Consider the following 21,889-nt stretch of genomic DNA (forward strand, 5'->3'; position numbering starts at 1 on the left):
TACCACTCCAAGATCAGACCTAACACAAATAGTCTGAGATGATAAAACCAAACTAAGCGAACCAGCCGATAAGATTGGCTACAACATGCAAGGTGCAGGATTTAATCAATTTAATCATAAATGAAGATCACAAAACCTATCCGATATTAAGATTCTGCAAGGAAACGGGTCAGATAGCAGCTGATAGATCTATGGTCAACGTATGATAACTTGTGAAATCTAACAAAAACCCATAAAAGGTTGGACCTAACCGAGACAGTCTTACAAGCAGTTAACAGAAATCGATAACCGGTGAACTTGATTAAATTAAATGTAGCCTTGGATAACTTTGTAGATAAACTTAAAGAAATTACAGCGATGCGTCTGTAATTAAAGATTAGAAAATCTGATAGACGATGCTTGTGAACAAACCGGAGATTGAGACGATGCAGCCTTATTCGCTGAAGAATTCATTGAAACTACTTACTCCACCTAGTGTTTTGGCGTGAAGCCGAAAGATGTGTATTAAATTGATGATTATCTTTTACAAAACCCTAAATTCTACTATTATATCCTGATGCTAAAACTCCTAACATGTCACGACTTAAACAAACTTGTTCCGAAAGAAAATAACAAAATCTACCATATTTACAAAAGCTTTCAAAAAGAATCGGAGTCCTAGATTTCCTCGCTGATGTCATCTTTTGACCGCTCCAACGTCAACTTTGACCAGATCAACTTGCACCGAATGGACTATCAGTCTTTCCTAGGATTCTCTATCGGCCTCATCTTTCCAAAATTATCTTTGCAAAATTTGAGCGTCAAAAACAGCTTTAAGTTTTTCCACAGCTCATAGCTTACCGTCCACATCAGTTTTCTCTACAGCTACAGCTCTATCAAACAGAACCATAGTCTTCGACGGCGAGATAGACGACCGGCTTGCACATTCACACAATGTAAAGGCAATAGTACTAGGCTCGATGCATCGAGCTCGTGAGTCAGAACGAGAGGGTAGGATAAGGGCGAGTGTGAGAAAATTTTAGGTGGTTTATGAAGAAAAAATTAATTTAAGTTTATTAGAAACTAGTTTAAATGCATTTGAATGTATTGAATATGCCAAAATTTGTAGAAATATATAAAAAAAGTGAAACCAATTTTATGATGTTTCTTTTATTTTTCTTTATGCATTAAAATTATCAAACCCTAAGGAAATAATAAACGTTAGGTACTTATTTAAATGCCTTAATTTAAGAAATATCAATAAATACTTAATCCTTTCCAAAAATTTATTAATTGTGATAAGTGCTTTTCTAATAAAAATTAACTAATAGTATATAGGAACTCATATCCCTAGGTCTACCCTAAGTATCACTGATACGCGATACGCCGATACGGGTATGGGTACGGCGATATAGCGATTTCAAAAAAACAAGGATACGCCGATACGGCAAGTATATATATTTCTAAAAACGTAAATTACCAAATAATTCTAGAGAACCAAATAGATAATAAATATTACGTTTCCAAAGGATTAACATAGTGTAGCAAATGTTCAAGTTCAACTAGGAATAGCTAAACTATTAGTTCAACCAGGATGGGCCTATATTGATGGGCTCCTAGTGCTCTTTCGAATAAGGTATATTGGCCCAAAAGTATCGGACGGAGTATTGGAGAGTATCGGATGGCGTATCGGGAATTAAATCTTTTATTTTTAAATCATAATTTCTTGATACTTCTCGATGCGCGTATCGGGCCGTATCGCGGCGTATCGCCATATCGGGCCGTATCGGATACGGGTACGGCACCCATTTTGGAGTATCGGTGATTCATAGGTTCTACCTACACACCTAACTAGTTATGGGATAAATTTTCAGCAATAACTATTATGCGAGATTATTGACACCCGTTTACTGCTGTTCATAGAGTGACAGTTACATCTAGGTGCATAATAGCGATGATGTAAAATAGGAAATAAGATTTTCTAGTGTTGGAAATTTAGATGATTCCTTTTTGACAATGCAAATTTAAATTGTCAACTGAAACTTATAAATGTCCTAGGACTGGAACCAAGTGTTAATTGACTGCCACATAACAGCCTGTATTAATATTAATCACTTCTCAGGAGCGAAGGCTACTTAATTAGTAACCCGTGCAAATTGTAGGGTATACATACATGATCCAAATACATATAAAGGTCAGTTTCTTCCTGTACATGAACATACTTCACCTTTGAGCAAACAGTGGAAGCTTCTTTTGTAACGCCGACAAGCTACTGAAGCCAGTAACGTAACATCATATCGCTTATGCTCTTTGTTAAACTCTAACATGCATGTTACTAAGGAAGCAAGAGCCAGTAGTGAGTCACGAACTTCTGCTAGACTGCAGCGCAACAAGAGACGCATACGCCCCACCGGGGAAAGCACGCAGCAGCTGCTCGTGCCGGCCCTCCTCAGCGACGACGCCATTCTTGATGACGGCGATCTTGTCCGCTCCGGTTATGGTTGACAGCCGGTGCGCCACAACCACGGTCGTCCTGCCCACCATCACCCTGTCCAGCGCCTCCTGCACGGTATGCTCCGACTCGGCATCCAGCGCGCTGGTCGCCTCATCCAGAAGCAGCACCTTGGGGTCCCTCAGGATCGCCCTCGCGATGGCAATCCGCTGCTTCTGCCCGCCAGAGAGCTGCACGCCGCGCTCGCCGACGCTGGTGCCGTAACCGCTGGAGAGGGAGGAGATAAACCTGTGAGCGTTGGCCGCCTCCGCTGCGGCGAAGATCTCCTCCTCGGAGACCTCCCCCTCCTTGCCGTAAGCGATGTTCGCCCTAATCGTGTCGTTGAAGAGGACGGGTTCTTGCCCAACTAGCCCCAGCTGCTGCCTCAGCCAGCTGAGCTTGAGGCTCTTCAGATTCTTGCCGTCTAGAAGGATCACGCCAGAGTCAGGGTCATAGAACCTCTCTACCAGCGAGATCACTGTCGATTTCCCACTTCCGCTTTCTCCGACAAGCGCAACAGTCTGCGGCAGTGATCAAGGTTATCACATCATCATTTCAGCAATCACGAGTTCATGAGACATTGAGATCTGCAGGAATAACTGCTATATTTGTCCAGGTTTTAACATCAAGAAAATGTTTGCTCTTCACTCTAATTTAGCTTGTACATTTGCTCAGTTTCAATTTCAATTTGTATATTCTATTTAGTTAGCTGCATCAACATAAAAACTGTGCCATTGTTTCAGTTTATTTTAAGGATACGTCAGCACTATTTATGTTGACTTCAGTTCTAGCTTAAATCTGCTTGACCTAAGTTGTTTGATAGTGATATTTTTTCTGAAGCTCTATCAAGACAAACCAACATTTAGCAAGGACAAATTTGATTCTAATAATCAAGAGAGAAGCCGCACTGATAATAGAATGCTTATCAAGTATAAACAGTACTAACCTTGCCAGACGGGATTCTCAAGCACAAGTCTCTGAAGATCTGCACGTCATTCCGAGCTGGGTACTTGAAGGTAACGTGCTGCAACTCTATATAACCCTGCACTGTATCAAGTGTCGTTCCCTCTTCAGAGCTTGCATCAATCATGGATTTCCGATCAATAAGCTCAAAAATGGAAACCGCTGCATCTTCCACTTTGCTAAAATCACGAGCCATGGAACTCGACTGCGAAACCCCTACAGCCATCATGGTTAGGGCAAAGAAGACCTGCATGTTCATGAAACAGTAGATATAATGAATAAAATAAATAGCAGACAACAGAAACAGATATGGTCTAGAAGTATTTTTGAGTTTTTCACCTTGAAGACTTGCCCAACGTCTGCTGTCCCATTGTGTATAAAGAGAGCTCCAACATAAAAAGATATAGCATAAAAGCAGAACAGCATAGCAAACGAGAATCCATAGCCGGCACCACTTATAACCCCTTGTCGAAGTCCTTGCTTCACTGGACCTTCACATTTCTTTCGGTAGTTTTCGACTATCCTCTCTTCAATACAGAAGGAAGCCACAGTTCTGATATTACCAATGGCATCACTAGCAATCGTGCTTGCTTGTTCATAACTTTTCTGCAGGCAACATCACAAGTTTTCAGAAGACAAGGTACAAAAAGATACGATTGCCATGAAAAGAACGGTTAGACCATATACCTTGGCATCAGCACTAAAACCCCTCATGAACCTTGCTTGAGCAAAGCTTTGTGCAAATACACATGGAACAAAGCATACAACTATGCATGCTAGCTTCCAGTTTGCAACCATTGCTATCACGATGCCAACAATAGCTGTGCTTATGTTTTGCACTATCAATGAAAGGACATCTCCTGCAATGCCTCTGATAGATGCTGCATCTGTGGATAGCCTAGAGCCTATTGCACCGCTGAGAAACACAAGAGATACTGAAAAGTTAGGATGCCCAAAGATAATGGAATTCTGCAGGAGTGATGCATTCATTCAATGAGAAAGCAGAATAAATACCTGCTATTCAGAGGGTCATCAAACCATCCTATTTCCTGGTAAACAACCTGAGTAAATGATAATGCACGTATGCGCTCAATAAGCTTTCCACCTGCCATGTAGAACATAGAGAATTGAACCGGCATGATAAGGATGGAGAGCACACCCAGTGTCACATACATCTCTGCCCAGAACACTGAATCTTTTTGTAGTTTGTGTGGCGGTTCGTAAAATGTTCTGATGGCAGTTGAAATCATGAGGCCAAACACAGGAAGTATAGCACCATTGGCGGCAGCTGCAGTGCATCCTAATACAAGAATTTTAGTTTCGGGCTTGTGGAGGTGGAGTAGTCGTCTGAGGACTTTCTTCCCCAATTTCGCATCATCGTCACCAATTTTCTCATGTTCATTTGCTGAGAATGTGTTTGAATTCCTTCTGCTTCCATCCGGTGGTGAATTTATACTCATGGATCTCTCAATGGATTGCTTTCTGCTACTCTGGTCACTGATATAGTTATTTGCAGTATAAGATGCTGTCCGTGTCCTGTTGGAGCTGTCAGCATAAGCCCCATTTCTTTTAGCGTTGACCTCCTGAAGCCGTATTAGTTGAGAGTATGCTCCATTGGGATTCTTAATCAGCTCAGCAGGTGATCCTGTTGGGAAAACATTGATTTGTTATTCCAATGAATGATCAATATGAGAATGTTAAGTCAAATTTACAAAGCATTTTGTGTGATTGTTGCATAATGAAAGTGATAAATTCCATATTACCCTGTTCCACAAGCTGTCCACGGTGTAGCACTGATATTGTGTCAGCATTTTTCACAGTGCTCAAGCGATGCGCTACAATTATGGTGGTTCTGTTCACCATGATATTATTAAGTGCCTCCTGAACTACATGCTCAGACTCAGCATCAAGTGCACTTGTAGCTTCATCAAGAAGTAGTATCTTAGGGTCCTTCAAAATTGCTCTTGCAATTGCAATTCTTTGTTTCTGTCCACCAGAAAGCTGAGTGCCATGCTCACCAACCATTGTATCTAGTCCCTGAGAACAGGTGATACTAGTCAGTTATCATCATTACCTCAAATACTGGTGTAACAAACTGGGAATATACAAGGTCACAGAATCTAGGACCAAAAAAAAAAAGAACAGCAGGGAAAATCGAGCATACATTTGGTAACTTGTCAATGAACTTTGTGGCATTGGCAAGCATAGTAGCACTCCTGATTTCTTCCTCAGATGCACCTTTCTTTCCATACCTGATGTTTTCCCTTATTGTCGTCGTGAAAAGAATTGGCTCTTGGCTGACAAGCCCTATTTTCTGTCTTATCCAGCTAAGTTTTAGTAGCTTCAAATTGACACCATCTAGGAGAACTTCACCTGATTGTGGATCGTAGAACCTTTCTACCAAGCTAATTACAGTAGACTTTCCACTTCCACTCTCCCCAACTAATGCCATTGTTGTGCCAGTCCTAATGGTGATAGAGAAGCCACTGAAAATTGACTGCTCTGGCCTTGTAGGGTAACTGAAATGGACATCTCTAAGCTCAACATTACCCATGAAGTTCTCCAATACAAGGCCACTCTTATCATGCGCAACAATTTCAGGTGTTCGGTAGATTGTTTCAAACATCTTGTAAGCCGCGACCCGTCCTGATACAAAAGCACTTAAGCATGAAGAAGAATTTCCAAGAGCCCTGCAAAAATTAGGAAAATCCATGGTGAGAAATCCGAAGCCAGTAGTACAGGTATGATTTCTTTTATATTTTGAAATTATCATTGACATTCAAAGATACTGACATTGCACCAGTCATGATGGCCATTATCACATTGATGATATATCCCCCAGTGTACCCCTTTTCAATAATTAGCCTTGCACCATACCATACAGCCAACGCGTAGCTGCAGAAAACAATAAGCAAAAGGGAACCAATTCCTAGTCCCATAGCAATTCCCTGCTGAACTGTTGACCTGTACGATGTTTTTAAAAACTCATTGTATCTATCCATTGCTCTCTTCTCACCATTGAAAGATACCACCTGAAAGTGTCACAAAGCAAAATGAGTATTATCTGAAAGTGCAGCCTTGATCAATTAGAAGAGCAGAGTAGCTTGTGTGATAGATGTTACAGTTCTGATTGATCCGATTGTCTGTTCAACCACTTTCCCAGCTTCAGCATAGGCCATCTGAGAACGATTTGAGAGCTTTGATATGACAAGTGACATGGCTCCTGCAGAAATAACAACTAGAGGGATACTTGACAACATGACAAGGGACAGAAGCCAGCCTCTTGCAAATGCGATTATGAATCCACCTAGAAATGTTGATATCAGCTGGAGAAACTTCCCAACCTTCATAAATCATAAGTGATCCAAGTAAGAAAAAATTGTGTTAGACATAAAATTCTGAATTGCAGTTTTATGCATGCTATAACTTCGGACTCCAATCCATTATTTCATTTAATAGAAACTGCCTATTATGGAAAAGAATGTAAATAGTGTTCCAATTCATGAATATTTATCAGATGGTAAATGATCTTGGCATGATCCATGCCCTTATGAATATTTTTAAACAATATACTTGACCAAACTAGAGGCTCTTAGAGTAGTAAATTCAATGAGAAACTAAAAAACTAGGTTAGTACAGGTATGACATATAAACAAATCCATTGTATTAAAATACTACAATAGAATAGAGTCTCTAGTTGATACAGCAGAATATAAAGAGAAAACATAGATCAGATCCACATGAGCAGAATTCAAAACACCTTTTCTCCACTTGCTTCTTGGATCAACACTGTGTCACTAGACATCCTTTCAATAATTTCTCCAGTAGATGTCTCCACATCAAAGAAAGAAATATCTTGCCTTAGTATAGTCTCAAGGTACAACCCTCGGATACGTGCAGCCTGCCTTTCTCCGGTCACCATCCAGCATGACACCTCTGAAAGAAAAATGTTACATAGATAGTATCACATAAATTAAAATAAATTTGAATATAGAAATTGTATTATAATGAGTATAAAAAGATGGCTGCAGTTTCTTAATTTTCTCAAAAAAGAGATTAGAAAGATAATTAATGTTAATATATATATACACACACGCTGTACTATATTGGCATGCATGTGGTTGCGGCCTGGTGAGTATGGGTTTAATTATACGGAATTACGGATATACTTGTGGGGATGTACCACCACAGCTGCAAGGAGATATCATCAAATGTTGCTTCGTCCACTAAATCCTTTGCTATATGGGGGCAATTCATTCATGGAAGGTTTTTGTTTAATGAATTTTTTGGTATCTCACAGTACAGGATTATAATCAATCATAAAAATTTCCATTGGAAGATAGAACAACACATAGTTTTGACACAATAAAATACAAATCTTTTTACAGGCAGTATCAAAATGTTTATAACTTTGTAAAGGATTAAACTAGACAAGGCTAGGGAAACTGCTAGTGGTTTATTTTGTTGGTTTACCCTGAACAGCAGAAATTTCTAGGCATTCGTGTTATGAAGCAGCATAAATGGGTAAATTATTTTGGATGTGGAGTGGAATTTAGAGTGTAGACAAAAAATTAGTAATGAAATGTCACAAACAGTGGCTGTGTTGCATGCTAACAGAATTGCTACATTTCTAGCAACATGACATGCAGTTCCTCAACTTCCTTTTTAGATTTTAGTTTTTTTTGGGGGGTGCGGGGCCGTAGGGGTTTACTATTTTGTCAATCAGCAGGAAACAAAGTTGCATATATTTTTTTCACTAGGAGAGGTAACAGAGGGCCTCCCCGGTGCCAACGCGGGGGATCGAACCCCGGTCGCCGGCCTGGGGGCTGGCTCCAGGAACAAAGTTGCATATATGGACAATATATCCAGTATATACATGTAGGATTTATTGTTTGCATGAAACCACCTGAACCTGAATGGTGATATTTTAAAAGTAGGGTAGCATTGATACGAAGCAAGTAGCTGTGGCTGGAAAAAAATAGCTAATAATGCATGCAAACTACTTGTAAATTGTCATGTTCTTGGTACTCACGAAGAAAGGAGGCCACTCCAGAAGCTATTGCTACATATACAAATCGGACTGCGACCTGGAAAAGGAAAGTTAGGAAGATGAAAATATTGCTGGCAACATGCATGGATAAAAATATGCCAACTGACTGTAATCAATCCTTTAATTTTTCTGAAAAATAAAAAGTCCTCTAAAAATAAGACAGTTCACAATCATCTAACAAAGCATATACAAAGTGCCATACTACCAAGACAAGTCATATAGTAATACTATACATTATATAGACAATCATATTCTTGGATGGAAGGACATAAATATGAAATACCCCACTAGCACTACTACAAAAACGTTGATTTGTCCCGGTTGGGAAACCGCTGTTGTCCCGGTTTCCCAACCGGGAACGCCTGTCCGGGACAAAAGGGGGTGCCCTTTTGTCCCGGTTGTGGCAACCGGGACAAAAGAGGACCTTTTGTCCCGGTTGGTAACACCAACCGGGACAAAAGGTGCAGCCAGCGCCCACGTGGCTGGCGCACCCTTTTGTCCCGGTTGGTGTTACCAACCGGGACAAAAGGTCTCTTTTTTTTTTCATGTTTTTCTTTTCTCGATTCTTTTTCTATTTCAATTATACTTTTGCATTTCAATTAAACTTATGTATTGGAATTCAGTGTGTATGATCTCCACTAATATATACATATATATATAGTTACTTATATAATATTTGTCCTAGATAGTTTTCATATATAAATTAATTCACTTATATATATATGTATACACATATCTATACATGTGAATTCCTTTACATATGAAAATGTCTAGGACCAATATTATATAAATATATATATATACACATATATATTATTGGAGTGCTTATATATATAATACATACATACTCCATCATATTTGCATAGGTATATTCGTTCTTAATTACATAGTAGAATTTGCCTTTTGGAAATTTAATACATACATACATACTCATAAATAGAAATTTAATACATAGACACACATATATATTTACATAGTTATATTCGTTCTTAATTACATATATACGCGTATATTGTCATATTTACTGTGATTGTCAATATTAGATATTCCATCATAGTAGAATTCGCCTTTTGGATCGAGGACTTGCTCAACAATAAATCCGGAGAATTGTTCTTGAATCGCCATAACCTTTTCCTCCGGTATGAGTTTATCGCGCATCTCCCCGACCTATGGAAAAAGGGGATAATTAATTTCGACTAATTAAAATACGAGTTCAAATATTAACAAGTTTTTTTACTTACTTCCTCCTCCCAATCTGTCCAGCCCTTTGGAGGACCTACCAGACCATGGATGTTCTCGCATACATAGTATGCGCACAATACAGTGCCTGGTTTCTGCCTCATACACTTTAAGAGAGAAGAAATTATCAGGTATTTACATGAATATATAATAAAACTAATGAATCGTGCAACGAATCATCCAAGCGCGTACCGGAAAATCTGTCTTGATCTTCAATTCCTTGTCAAATTTGCCTGGATGATTTTTAGCGAATTCTTTCCAAACCCTGTGCATGATTAGAACAATTATAGTCAAGTAACAAAGTGATTCAAATTATCAGTCACCGACGGAGTAGTGGTAGATTTACTTTTTCATCATGTTAAGAAGATTTTCGTATTGTTCTGGAGGTCTCCTCAATGAGTCCATAACCACGAGTAGGCTCTTCTCGGGAATTATGACAATTAGGATCCAGTGTTCACTGCAAGATTATACGGAGGCAGTTCTTGGTAGTTAAGGTTTAAACAATTCGATTACAGAATAGAAAGAGTTAGACGGAAGGAATCACTCACGCAAAGTTGTAAGGAAACAATATCATTTGTTTGTTGTGATAAACGCTTATGTACTTGAACAACATTTGGAATATCTCATCGGTATTGTCGCGTAGAAGCCTCCAATTACAAGTAATTGGGTCGATGAAGCCGAGGTGAGAGTATCCCTTTCTTCTGCAAGTATGTATCTCCATTCTACATGATACCGAATAAATCAAGAGATCAGTATGTTGAGATCATGCAAAACAATACGTAAGGAGAGTAAAATACTTACAGAACCCACAAGGCGACCATAGAGATGTCGAGGGCCTCCTGATGGAATAGTTGGTAAATTTCTTCCCAGTTTATCCATAGAATGGCCTCCCCCCGTAAGAAATCATCATCTTTAATCTTTGCGCCCTGCATGAAGATGCAATCGGCCATCGCACGCATGTAGTGCTGGTGCAGCTTATACATTTGCGTTGGAAGCACAGACACTACTTCGGGGGGTACAAGAGTTTTGCCGATCTCAAACGTCCATTTGACGACCACATCGGCCTTTGGAATATCTTCTCCCCCTGCAATCTGAGCGGCCGTCAGGTTTGATTCTTTCAGAAATGTAACAAAGTCTTGTTCTTGCGTCGTCTGTCCCACTACGAGAGGCTCTATTGATTGTTTCTTTTGGGCTCCGAGCTGTGGAACGTCGGACGACGACGACTTTGATTGTCTCTTCTTTTTCTCAGTAGTTTTGATAATTGTGCGTTCGTAGTCTGAAGGGGGGTCTCTCGGAATGAATTTTCTCTTATTTGCTTCGCACATTCCCTTAAAAAATTTCAAATCTATCGGATTTATCACTTTCTCGGGCTCCGGCTTCGGCTTCGGCTTGAAGTGCTCTTTAACTCTTTCTTGAGTTATCCGATCGCATTCTTCAAGGCTCATGTCCCAGGGTTTAATAGGAGCCTCCTTGGTTTTCTTCTTCTTTTCCTTCTTCTTTGGAGGCTCCCTAGCCGGTGCAGCTACCTTCTTTGCCGGCGGCCGTTTCTGCTTCTTTGCCGGCGGCGGAGGGGGTGACCATGGAGGCGACGGTGACGCTTGAGTGTTCATCGGCGCATGAGATGATGGTGATGGAGAATGTGCCGGTGAACCTTGCCGAGACAGTGCTGCCCTTGGGGAGTTTTGCGGAGATGCCGGTCTTGGAGAGGCATGCTGAGATGCCGGTCTTGGTGTTTGATCATCCGACTTTAGGACAATGTAGCGCTTATCCCATAGGATGTAGCCATGAATGGCTTCTGCTAGTGTCCTCTCCCCATCGCCTCCAGGAATATCAAGCTCGAGCGTCTCCCAACCCTGGCACACCTGCTCCACGCCAACTCTTGTGTATCTAGGCGGAATTTGCTGCCCGTGGTACACGTCGCCTGGTTCGGTTGGCATGGCGGTACCGTACGCAACAGTGAACATTAAGTTCTTAACGGCAGTCTGCAGGTCACAAGGTGTCCGGTGGGTGATCTCATCCACTGGAAATCGCTGCGGGGCCGACGCTTCAACTGCGGCCTGGATCCCCGTGGGCTCGGCAGCGGCGACGTCTGTGGAAGCGCAGCTACTTTTCCGCTGAGACAGGTGATCGGCTGCGACACTAGGCTCTGGAGGCAACGTTTGCGCTTGCTGTTGCTGGCTCATTGCTACGGCCACTTGGCGTTGTACCTCTTCCTCCAGTCTTTGATCGTGTGACATGAGCCGTTCCTCTAGCCTTCGCAGGTGCTCCCGCTCATCATTCTTTCTTCTTTGCCGGCTTCTATATGAATCAATGTAATCCCTGAACCCATACTTCCACGGAACCACGCCTTTGCCTCTTGTGCGGCCCGGATGCTCTGGATTCCCAAGGGCGTAAGTCAGCTCGTCCCTCTCTCTATCTGGCTGGAATGTTCCCTCGGCCGCTGCTTGTATGGCCTCCTGTAGTCTCTGGGCTGCTCGCTGGATGTTTGGCCCATAGATGCAGTCACCAGTCATTGGGTCCAAGCTTCCCCCGTGACCATAAAACCAGGTCCTTGACCTTTCAGGCCAGTTCATGGTCGCAGGTCGGATGCCTCTGTCAAGCAGATCCTGCTCCATCTTCTCCCATTTGGGTACTGCAAGCTTGTAGCCTCCTTGGCCTAGAGTGTGATGGTACACTTTCTTCGAGGCGTTGTCTTTGGCCTTCTGCACCTTTTGAAGCCCAAGCTCTGAAGACTTGTATTCCACAAATGCATCCCAGTGACCCCTGAGCTTTTCGAGCTCGCCGGTAAATACGGGTGTGGTCCCGGTCTTGATATATTTCTTCGTCAAAATTTTCTTGAATGATCGCAGTTGTTCGGCCATCTTACTCAGGGTCCAGCGCTTGCATATCTCTTCGGATTCAGCTGGAACCGTGAAGTTTTTCTTAAGCTCCCGCCAGCACCATTCTTTTTCTCTTTCGGGTACCGCATCCCGTTCCTCGCTTGGATTGGAAGCTTTCCAGAGCTTGAAGCTGATCGGGATGTGGTCCCTGACAATACATCCGGATTGTCTTATGAATTTTTTGGCGGCAGCTTCTGGAGCGATCGGTTCGCCATCTGGACCAACTTCCGTTATAATGAACCGCCCTTCCAGTTTTTTTGTTGGGCCTCGCTTCGTCTTTTTCTGCTGCGACGATGATCCAGACGGCTATAAAAAAACATTCATAGTATTCATATAGATTCAGATGAAAATATGATTGTCACTACAAATAATTATAGTTGTGATATGTACATTAGCACTTTGTTCAGCAGCAGCGTCATCCTGAATAGATGGTGCCTCAATTCCATCACCGGACATATTCAAATATATGTCGGTATTGCTGCCATCATCAGCTTGTTCAGCGACATCTCCTTGACCTTCGCCAATCATATTCAACAAGAACTGTTCGTCTTCCGCGTCTGTGTGTCGCGGGTCCATCGTAACTAAAATATGAATACAAATAAAACCCTTAAAAAATTATCTAAATAATCCACATATTTGCGAGCATTTGACTAAGTAACGGAGAATTGTTTGCATGTGTGCGCGTTTGTTGAAGAGTCATGCATGTGCCAGCTAAGCTGGGCCAGTTTATGATGTACCTGTGTTTGTATTGATCTCGTACGGATGCTATTTTGAAATTCCCCTCAAGATTGAGAGAAGGCTATTTGCTTTGTGAATCGACATAATGAATCATCTTCTTTAACTCTCCGTTGGAGAACCCAATTGCAACAAAATAATTGTATTTCTTTAGTCTCCGTTACTGGGTTAATTAGTACTTTAGTCGTCAAATCACTGCTTCTGCTGATATCTTTACTGTTTCTCTCTTTTAATTTATTCATTTTTTTACATAATACCGTTGTTGATATTCTGTAGTAATTTGTGGAACCCTAAGTATATGTCTTTTCACCCCTGTTCAAACTTCATCTATCTAAAGACTTATTAGTGTACCCTTTTATCACTACTACAAAAATAATTTGTAGGAACACCCCTTTTTTTTAAGGAGCGAATCAAAAAATAACTCATTTCTACTGCTACAAGAAATCCTTAAATGTATGATAGATTTTTGGTGAAATTTACGAAAACTGCCATAAATAGACATGATCTATGACAATTTATAAATTTTCATTATATATTTGCAAATAATCCATATGGACTCTAGTTTGGGCCCAGTTTCTGTGGCAAACATCTGAAAACATCACAAAATGAAAGTAGAAATCGTCACGAATTTAATATCTTGCTCAAATCACAATAAAATTTTTGCATAAGAATATTGTTGTACAAAAATATGAGGTGCCGAAATTGAACCTCTAACTCCCTTAACGATGCAAAAGTTTTACTACTTCTTTGCACTAAATTTGAGCACCTTGGCGGCGGCGTGAGGTCGGGGCGGGCTCTGGGCGGCGGCGTGAGGTCGGGGCGGGCTCTGGGCGGCGGCGACGTCGATGGCGGCGGTGCTCGGCTCGCGCGGTGGGGGGGAGCAGGACGGCGGCGGCGGTGGCTCTGGGCGGCGGCGTGAGGTCGGGGCTCTGGGCGGCGGCGACGTCGATGGCGGCGGTGCTCGATCGGCTCGCGCGGTGGGGGGAGCAGGACGGGCGCAGAGATGAGAAACCAAGTGTTAGGAGAAGGGCGAAGGAGGAAGGAAATATATGGGGGGGGGGGGCCTTTTGTCCCGGGTGAAGCCACCACCCGGGACAAAAGGACCTTTTGTCCCGGGTGGTGGCTTCACCCGGGACAAAAGGGGTTTTTGGGCGGGCCGGGAAAATTCCCAGCCCGCGGCCCACCTTTAGTCCCGGGTGGATCTACCACCCGGGACAAAAGGGGCCCGTTTTCCCTCGTTCCCGCCTAATGTTATGTTTGTTTTTGTTTCTTTTTTACTTCTCATTTAAAATTGGCTTTCATATGTTAATTCAGATAATAAAATTATGATTCCAAAAATTATGGAACAAAATTTCTTATTATCTCTATATAAACTTGATACACGCAACAAAAATAATTAATTTTCATTCAAGTGATTGGGTCAATGAAATATCTAACTTTTTTGAAATCATATTTGTTATTTTGACCATGCAAAAATATATTAGGTGAAATTTTTTTTCAAACTGTTGCTTTTCGATAGAAAGTGGATTCTATCACGATATTAACGTTTAAAAAGTGAATTTTAGATAAAATTAAGCAATTTCATGATATTAATGAGTAGTGTGTGTGAGTTTGAGAGATAGTGTGTGTTAGTGAGATTGTGTGTGTTAGTGAAAGAGTATAGTGTGTTAATGTGAATGTAATTTCATGAAATAAATAAAATTAGTTGAGTAATCCATTATTGAATGAAAATTATAATTGAGTCTAGTAATTAAGTGAAAAATATATAAAATAATATAAAGAACACATAAAATATAATTGTACAGTACATATATAATAAAAGTATTCGAATTGCGATTATGTTTTTATACAATAATATAAAATGATTCAAGTACATGAAGGATTAGCGGTAACAGACTTTCTCTTCACAAATGTCCCTTGATTATGATCACGGCGCAAGTATGGAGCATCATCATTGGCTAGCAGGATGCATGGATCAGCATTTACTTCGAAAGCTGGAATGGCAACAAAATTATTATATTCTTCTGAAAAGTCTGTCTTGTCCTCCACTCCAACGATGTTTCTCTTTCCTGATAGAACTATGTGTCGCTTAGGCTCATCCTTTTGCTTGTTGATCCCCTTCTTTGGCTTGCTGGACATGTCCTTAATGTAGAAAACCTGAGCGACATCCTGGGCTAGGACAAATGGCTCGTCTCTATACCCAAGATTGTTGAGATCAACTATTGTCATCCCATACTCATCTTTTGTTACCCCTCCTCCAGATAGCTTAACCCATTGGCAACGAAATAGAGGCACCTTGAAATTGGGACCGTAATCCAGCTCCCATATCTCTTCAATGTAGCCGTAATATGTGTCTTTTTTTCCATTATTGTCCGTGGCATCCATACGAACACCGCTGTTTTGGTTGGTACTCTTTTTATCTTGGGCTATCGTATAAAATGTGTTTCCATTTATCTCGTACCCTTGGTATGTTAAGATATTCCAAGATGGTCCCCTAGCCAATAAGAACAGTTGTTCACTTATATCCATGTTATGCATTAGATGCTTCCGCAACCAGCTACAGAAAGTGTTCATGTGCTCACGTGTAATCCATGCCTCAGACTTTTCCGGGAAATTGGAGAGCAGAATTTTCTTGTGTTCCTCGATATATGGGTCAACCAAGGATGATTGTTGAAGAACCGTATAATGCGCTTTCTTGAATGAGAAATCATCTGTGCAGACATAAGATTTCTTTCCTAATGTACCCTTTCCAGATAGTCTCCCCTCATATCGCGATTCAGGGACTCCAATCAGTTTAAGGTCATCAATAAAGTCAACACAAAAGTCAATGACCTCCTCAGTTCCGTACGCACTGGCGATGCTCCCTTCTGGACGAGCTCTATTACGAACACATTTCTTGAGTACCCCCATGAACCTTTCGAATGGGAACATGTTGTGTAGAAATACTGGTCCGAGAATATCAATCTCTTTGACAAGGTGCACTAGAAGATGTGTCATGATGTTGAAGAAAGATGGTGGAAATATCAGCTCAAAGCCAACAAGACATTGCACCACATCGTTTTGCAGCTTTATCAAATTCTCCGGGTCAATTATCTTCTGAGAAACTGCGTTGAGGAAGGCACATATCTTCACGATGGTTAACCGGACGTTATCAGGCAGAATCCCCCGCAGCACAACCGGAAGAAGTTCGGTCATAAGCACATGGCAGTCATGGGACTTGAGATTTGTAAATTTCTTCTCTGCCAAATTTAAGATTCCTTTTATATTGGATGAGTATCCAGATGGAACCTTTATACTGCTCAAGCAGTCAAACATGGTTTCTTTCTCTTCCTTACTAAGAGTATAGCTGGCAGGACTTAAGTATTGTCGTCCATTATCTCGCTGTTGTGGATGTAAGGCATCTCGTTCTTCCATACGTTGCAATTCTTGACGTGCTTCTACTGTATCTTTTGTCTTTCCGTACACTCCCAAGAATGCTATCAGGTTGACGCAAAAATTCTTCGTGAGGTGCATCACATCAATTGCATGACGAACATCTAAGACTTCCCAATATGGTAGCTCCCAAAATATAGATTTCTTCTTCCACATGGGCGCCATTCCATTTTCGTTCGGAACAGGTTGGCTACCAGATCCCTTTCCAAAAACAACTTCTAGATCTTTTACCATGTTGAAGACGTCTTTACCACTACGGTGCATCGGTTTTGTTCGGTGGTCCGCTTGGCCTTTGAAATGCTTGCCCTTCTTTCGTACCGCATGCCTGATGGGAAGAAACCGACGATGACCCATGTATACAACCTTCTTACAGTGAGTCAACCATATATTATCGGTATCATCTAAACAGTGTGTGCATGCTTTGTATCCCTTGTTCGAATGTCCTGACAAGTTACTAAGAGCAGGCCAGTCATTGATCGTTACGAACAGCAATGCTCGTAGGTTGAAGTTTTCCTGTTTGTATTCATCCCACATCCGTACACCTTCATCGCCCCAGAGCAATAAGAGTTCTTCGACCAATGGTCTTAGGTACACATCAATGTCATTTCCGGGCTGCTTTGGACCCGGGATAAGCACTGGCATCATGATGAACTTTCGTTTCATGCAGAGCCATGGTGGAAGATTGTACAGACAAAGAGTCACAGGCCAAGTGCTATGACCACTGCTCATCTCACCAAAAGGATTCATGCCATCCGTACTCAAACCGAACCTTATGTTTCTCGCATCCAAATCAAATTTAGGGTACGTTCTATCTATTTTTCTCCACTGCGACCCATCAGCGGGGTGTCTCAACATCGAGTCTTTCTTGCGTTCCTCTTTGTGCCATCGCATCAACTTAGCATTATCTTTATTTCTAAACAGACGCTTCAAACGTGGTATTATAGGCAAATACCACATGACCTTCGCAGGAACTCTCTTCCGGGGAGGCTCTCCCTCGACATCTCCAGGATCATCTTTTCTAATCTTGTAACGCAATGCACTGCATACGGGACATGCATCCAAATTCTCGTACTCGCCTCGGTAGAGGATGCAGTCGTTGGGGCATGCATGTATCTTTTGCACTTCCAGTCCCAAAGGGCAAACAAGTTGTTTGGCTTCATACGTTGTGGCAGGCAATTCATTGTCCTTAGGAAGCATTTTTTTAACAAGTTTGAGTAATTCACCAAATCCCTTGTCGGATACACCATTTGTCGCCTTCCATTGCAGCAACTCCAAGGTGGTGCCAAGTTTCTTAAATCCATTTTGACAATCTGGGTACAACAACTTATGGTGGTCCTCTAACAACTTCTGGAACTTCAACCTCTCTGTTTCACTCTCACAGTCTGCCTGCACATTGTGCAATGCTTGCCCCAGATCGTCGCTGGGATCATTTTCTGCTACATCTACTTCGGGCTCTTCCATGGGAATATCGTCATCGAATGCACCGATTCCAGCATTCCCGGGAAAGTGGTCGTCAAAATCTTCTTCTTCATTGTCTTCCATGGTAACCCCCTGTTCTCCGTGCTTCGTCCAACAAACATACTTTTTCATGAAACCATTTGCGAAAATGTGGCTGTGTAGGATTCTTGAAGATGAGTAATCCTTGTTATTGTTGCAATGAACACACGGGCAGCACATAAAACCATTCTGCTTGTTTGCCTCAGCCACAGACAAAAAATAATGCAGGCCATCAATGAATTCTTTCGAACGTCGGTCAGCATTGTACATCCATTGCCGGTCCATCTGCATTTTAAATAAATCGATTTGAATTCTTTACACGTATCGAATAAATAAAATATATCAAACCTAAATTAAACTAAATGTAACATAACATGAATAATTAAAAGATATGCAATATCTATCATACATCTTGATTAATTAAAAGGGGTACTTAATCCATTACAGAACTTAACAAAGGAGTACTATACATGAAATTTAAAAATTCGGTCAACAACACATAGGTTTTCAACCGTCCTTGCGTTGGAACGCAGAATGTTCTAACGGATTTCTTGCTGGCGCAGAATAAGATGGCGGAGCTGAAACCTCCGAGTTTGGTGGTGACGAACCGTAACGCCGCAATAAATCCTCAAGATCAAACGGAGGTTCCTCGCCCCTTGCCATGCATTCTCTATATTCTTTTTCCAAATAACGGAGCGCTGCCCTATGAAAAGCACTAGGTTTTTTGGACCGACGACCTACTCGAGTTGTGCCCTTCTCTCCAGAAGGACAACGATCACCCCCACCGGCGCCACTCCCTCCAGCTGTTGAAGCCATATTTTACTGAAAAATACCTTTATTTTCCACAAAATTATAAATTCTTACCATTACAAAGCAAAAATTATTTACTATTACAATTACAATGATCAGATTAATAACTCTTGCAAATAACAATGAAATTATATAAAAAAAGACGAAATGTATCATTAATCCTCAAGAAATCTCTAATTAATTGAAAGAAATCTCTATAACTTCTAATTACTTTGACACCCTTCAGTTCCAGGAGTACACTCTTTTCAATATCCAGAAACCCTCTAGAAGAAAAATAAACCTTTATTTCTGAAAATGTATATGTCAGTAACCTCAACCCTGCGGTGATGACACTGCCTTTCGGGGGGACACGGTGCGGTACAAGGATGTCACCAATCGGCTAGTCGCAGCACCAACATTTACGATTAATAGGCACAGCACTTGGCACAGGCAGCATGCTCGTTCATATGCTCTCAGTACAACAACGGCATGCTGACTGCGTCAAATGCTGTCTTCTTATCAATCGGAAGTGCTGGTGATGCGACCAACCGATTTGCGACGTCCTTATAGCGCATCGTGTATCCCTGAAAGGTAGTGCCATCACCGTTGGATGGAGATTAACGACGTATACTTGTTTCGAAATAAAGATTTTTTTAGCTTCTAGATGGTTTCAATGTGAGCCTGATTAAATACATCACTAGAGTGTCAAAATAATCCATTCATAATACAAAAAATTCTATAATATACTCATTTCATTAATTCATTCACGAATAAAAAAATCAACTATCCACAATATGGTCATATATACAAGTACATCACATGAAGTATCTACACTCATTCTAAAAATTTCTACTATCCATATACTCATCTAAATCTAAAAGAAAATTACGCCTACATATATATGCAATCTAGCTAGCAAAATAATGTCCAAGAAATGAGCTAGCTACACATTTTCTCTATTTCTAAAGTATGAAATGAGCTATACAAGCCAAGGAAGAAGAGAAAAACAAGCCCCAAACCTTTAGAGCAGATGGATGGACGGGGAATCAAAGATCTTCACAAATGTGGTGAAGAAATGAGCAAGAACTCCTCTATCCCGAGCCAAGAACAGAGAAAACAAGTGAGCTGAATGGCTCGGGCGGGGGGAGAGGGAAGGGGATAAGGGAAGGCCTTTTGTCCCGGTTGGAGGCACGAACCGGGACAAAAGGGGGGACTTTTGTCCCGGTTGGTGGTTCCAACCGGGACAAAAGGCTACGCGGGCCTTTTGTCCCGGTTGGAACCACCAACCGGGACAAAAGTCTCCCATTTTGTCCCGGTTGGTGTCTCCAACCGGGACAAAAGGCCCCCGTCCCCCCGCTGGCCCGGCTAGCCGTTGGACCCGGGACAAAAGCCACCTATTGTCCCGGGCCCAAAGGCTGCCGGGACAAATGGCCAGGAACAAAGGCCTGTTTTGTAGTAGTGTAGGTATAATCCTGTTAACATTGGAATACAAGTAAAGCACTTTTCTCCTAATGGACAACTCTGATGCTCCTTTTTACAGTTTTTTCAACCCCTTCAGTTAGAGAAAGAGCTGGTTACAATTGAGAATTGAGGCTCAATTTGGATCAGCAAGTCCTTTGGCTAATTAAGGTTATAGTTCACTACCACATGAAGAAACCATTGTTGATTAGAATAATGGGTTGGAACAAATCAAAAAATGAGTTGCTGAATGTAGTAGTAAGAATAAATCGTGTGACAAAAAATGAGTCGCCAAATGTAGTTAACTAGTTATAGATCAATATTAATAATAATGTCACAAATGCATCCAAGCCATCCATCCAAGCACAAGATCAAACAGCTAGCAGAGCAGCACAAGGAACAATCCAACCACACCCTAGTCACCCATCCAGGAAGGAGAACGAGAAACTAGAAGGCGACGCGACGGCCGGACGAGACCAAACCTTAGAGACGACGTGCACGACGCGGGCGCGGTCGGCGGCGCCGAACGCGTCGACGAGGTCGCCGATGAGGAAGGTGAGCAGCGGCATCGCGAGCCCGTTGGCAATGGCCGCGGCGGCGCCCACGGCCATCATCGCCGCGTCCCGCCGGTCCGCGAAGGCGAACAGCCGGTGCATCGGCACCGCCTTCGCGCCCCCCGCCGACCCCCCGCCGCCCGCCGCCATCGATCCGCCGAGCAGCTAGGTGGCCCTAGACCTAGAGTGCATGCGCAACCGCCCCCTCGGCGCGATCGCTTTAATTTGTTGCGGCGGCACTAGCGCTACGGCGTGTGCATGGGCCGATGGGTGTGGGCGTCTTTGGTGGTGGGTTTTCTAATCTGACGGAGTAGACTCGTCGCTGTCTTGGCTTTTTGGTCCGAGGATTGGTTGGTTTCGTTGCTACTCCTGGCCTGGAGGGGTTTTAGAGCGTTTGTGGAAGACACGTCAACGTCGGATTGCTCGCTTTTTCTAACTCGAACAATGGCAAATCACAAGACATAATAAGAACACAGATAATTTATGAGTAGGGGCAAATTTTTAGTGTTTGAAGATGATTTATATAAAGATCGCCCTCGTATACAAAATTCAGACTAATTAAACCTAGAGTTTTATAAGAGCCCGCACAGCAATGTCATGAGAATTAGGAATCCCGCTCCTACTGATGTACTTCTGGACAATCGGTTCTAGAAATCGTCAGAACTGAGTAGTCCAGTTTTTTTACAACAAGGACCAACACAGAATAACCCTCTACACCGCGTTTCCAGCTTTGCTTACCGTACCGGATATAAAACGCTAATGAATTTGAACACTATTCGTGTCGTTTGGATAGTGGCTAAAGTTTGGGATTTGTTGTAGTCAT

General features: G+C 42.0%; 1 protein-coding gene across 2 annotated transcripts; it reads right to left on the minus strand.

The window, feature by feature from the left end:
• Positions 1-2,207: 2,207 nt before the first annotated feature.
• Positions 2,208-21,198, minus strand: LOC120701734 (ABC transporter B family member 11-like). 2 transcript variants are annotated; one of them, XM_039985604.1, is made up of 12 exons: positions 20,995-21,198; positions 8,466-8,520; positions 7,194-7,369; positions 6,556-6,777; positions 6,227-6,465; positions 5,598-6,123; positions 5,197-5,470; positions 4,448-5,078; positions 4,121-4,349; positions 3,773-4,039; positions 3,417-3,680; positions 2,208-2,991 (listed from the first exon to the last, which is right to left on the minus strand). In XM_039985604.1, the coding sequence occupies exons 1-12, from the start codon at positions 21,166-21,168 to the stop codon at positions 2,341-2,343; spliced, it is 3,708 nt and encodes a 1,235-aa protein (XP_039841538.1). In that variant the 5' UTR covers positions 21,169-21,198; the 3' UTR covers positions 2,208-2,340. The 2 variants fall into 2 exon arrangements, with proteins under 2 accessions (XP_039841538.1, XP_039841539.1); XM_039985605.1 differs by lacking the exons at positions 7,194-7,369; positions 8,466-8,520; positions 20,995-21,198 and having other exon boundaries at positions 4,448-4,784; positions 4,881-5,078; positions 6,227-6,691.
• Positions 21,199-21,889: the final 691 nt, after the last annotated feature.

Source organism: Panicum virgatum, chromosome 1K, assembly GCF_016808335.1.
Source record: "Panicum virgatum strain AP13 chromosome 1K, P.virgatum_v5, whole genome shotgun sequence".
In the NCBI taxonomy this organism is placed as follows: Eukaryota; Viridiplantae; Streptophyta; class Magnoliopsida; order Poales; family Poaceae; genus Panicum; species Panicum virgatum.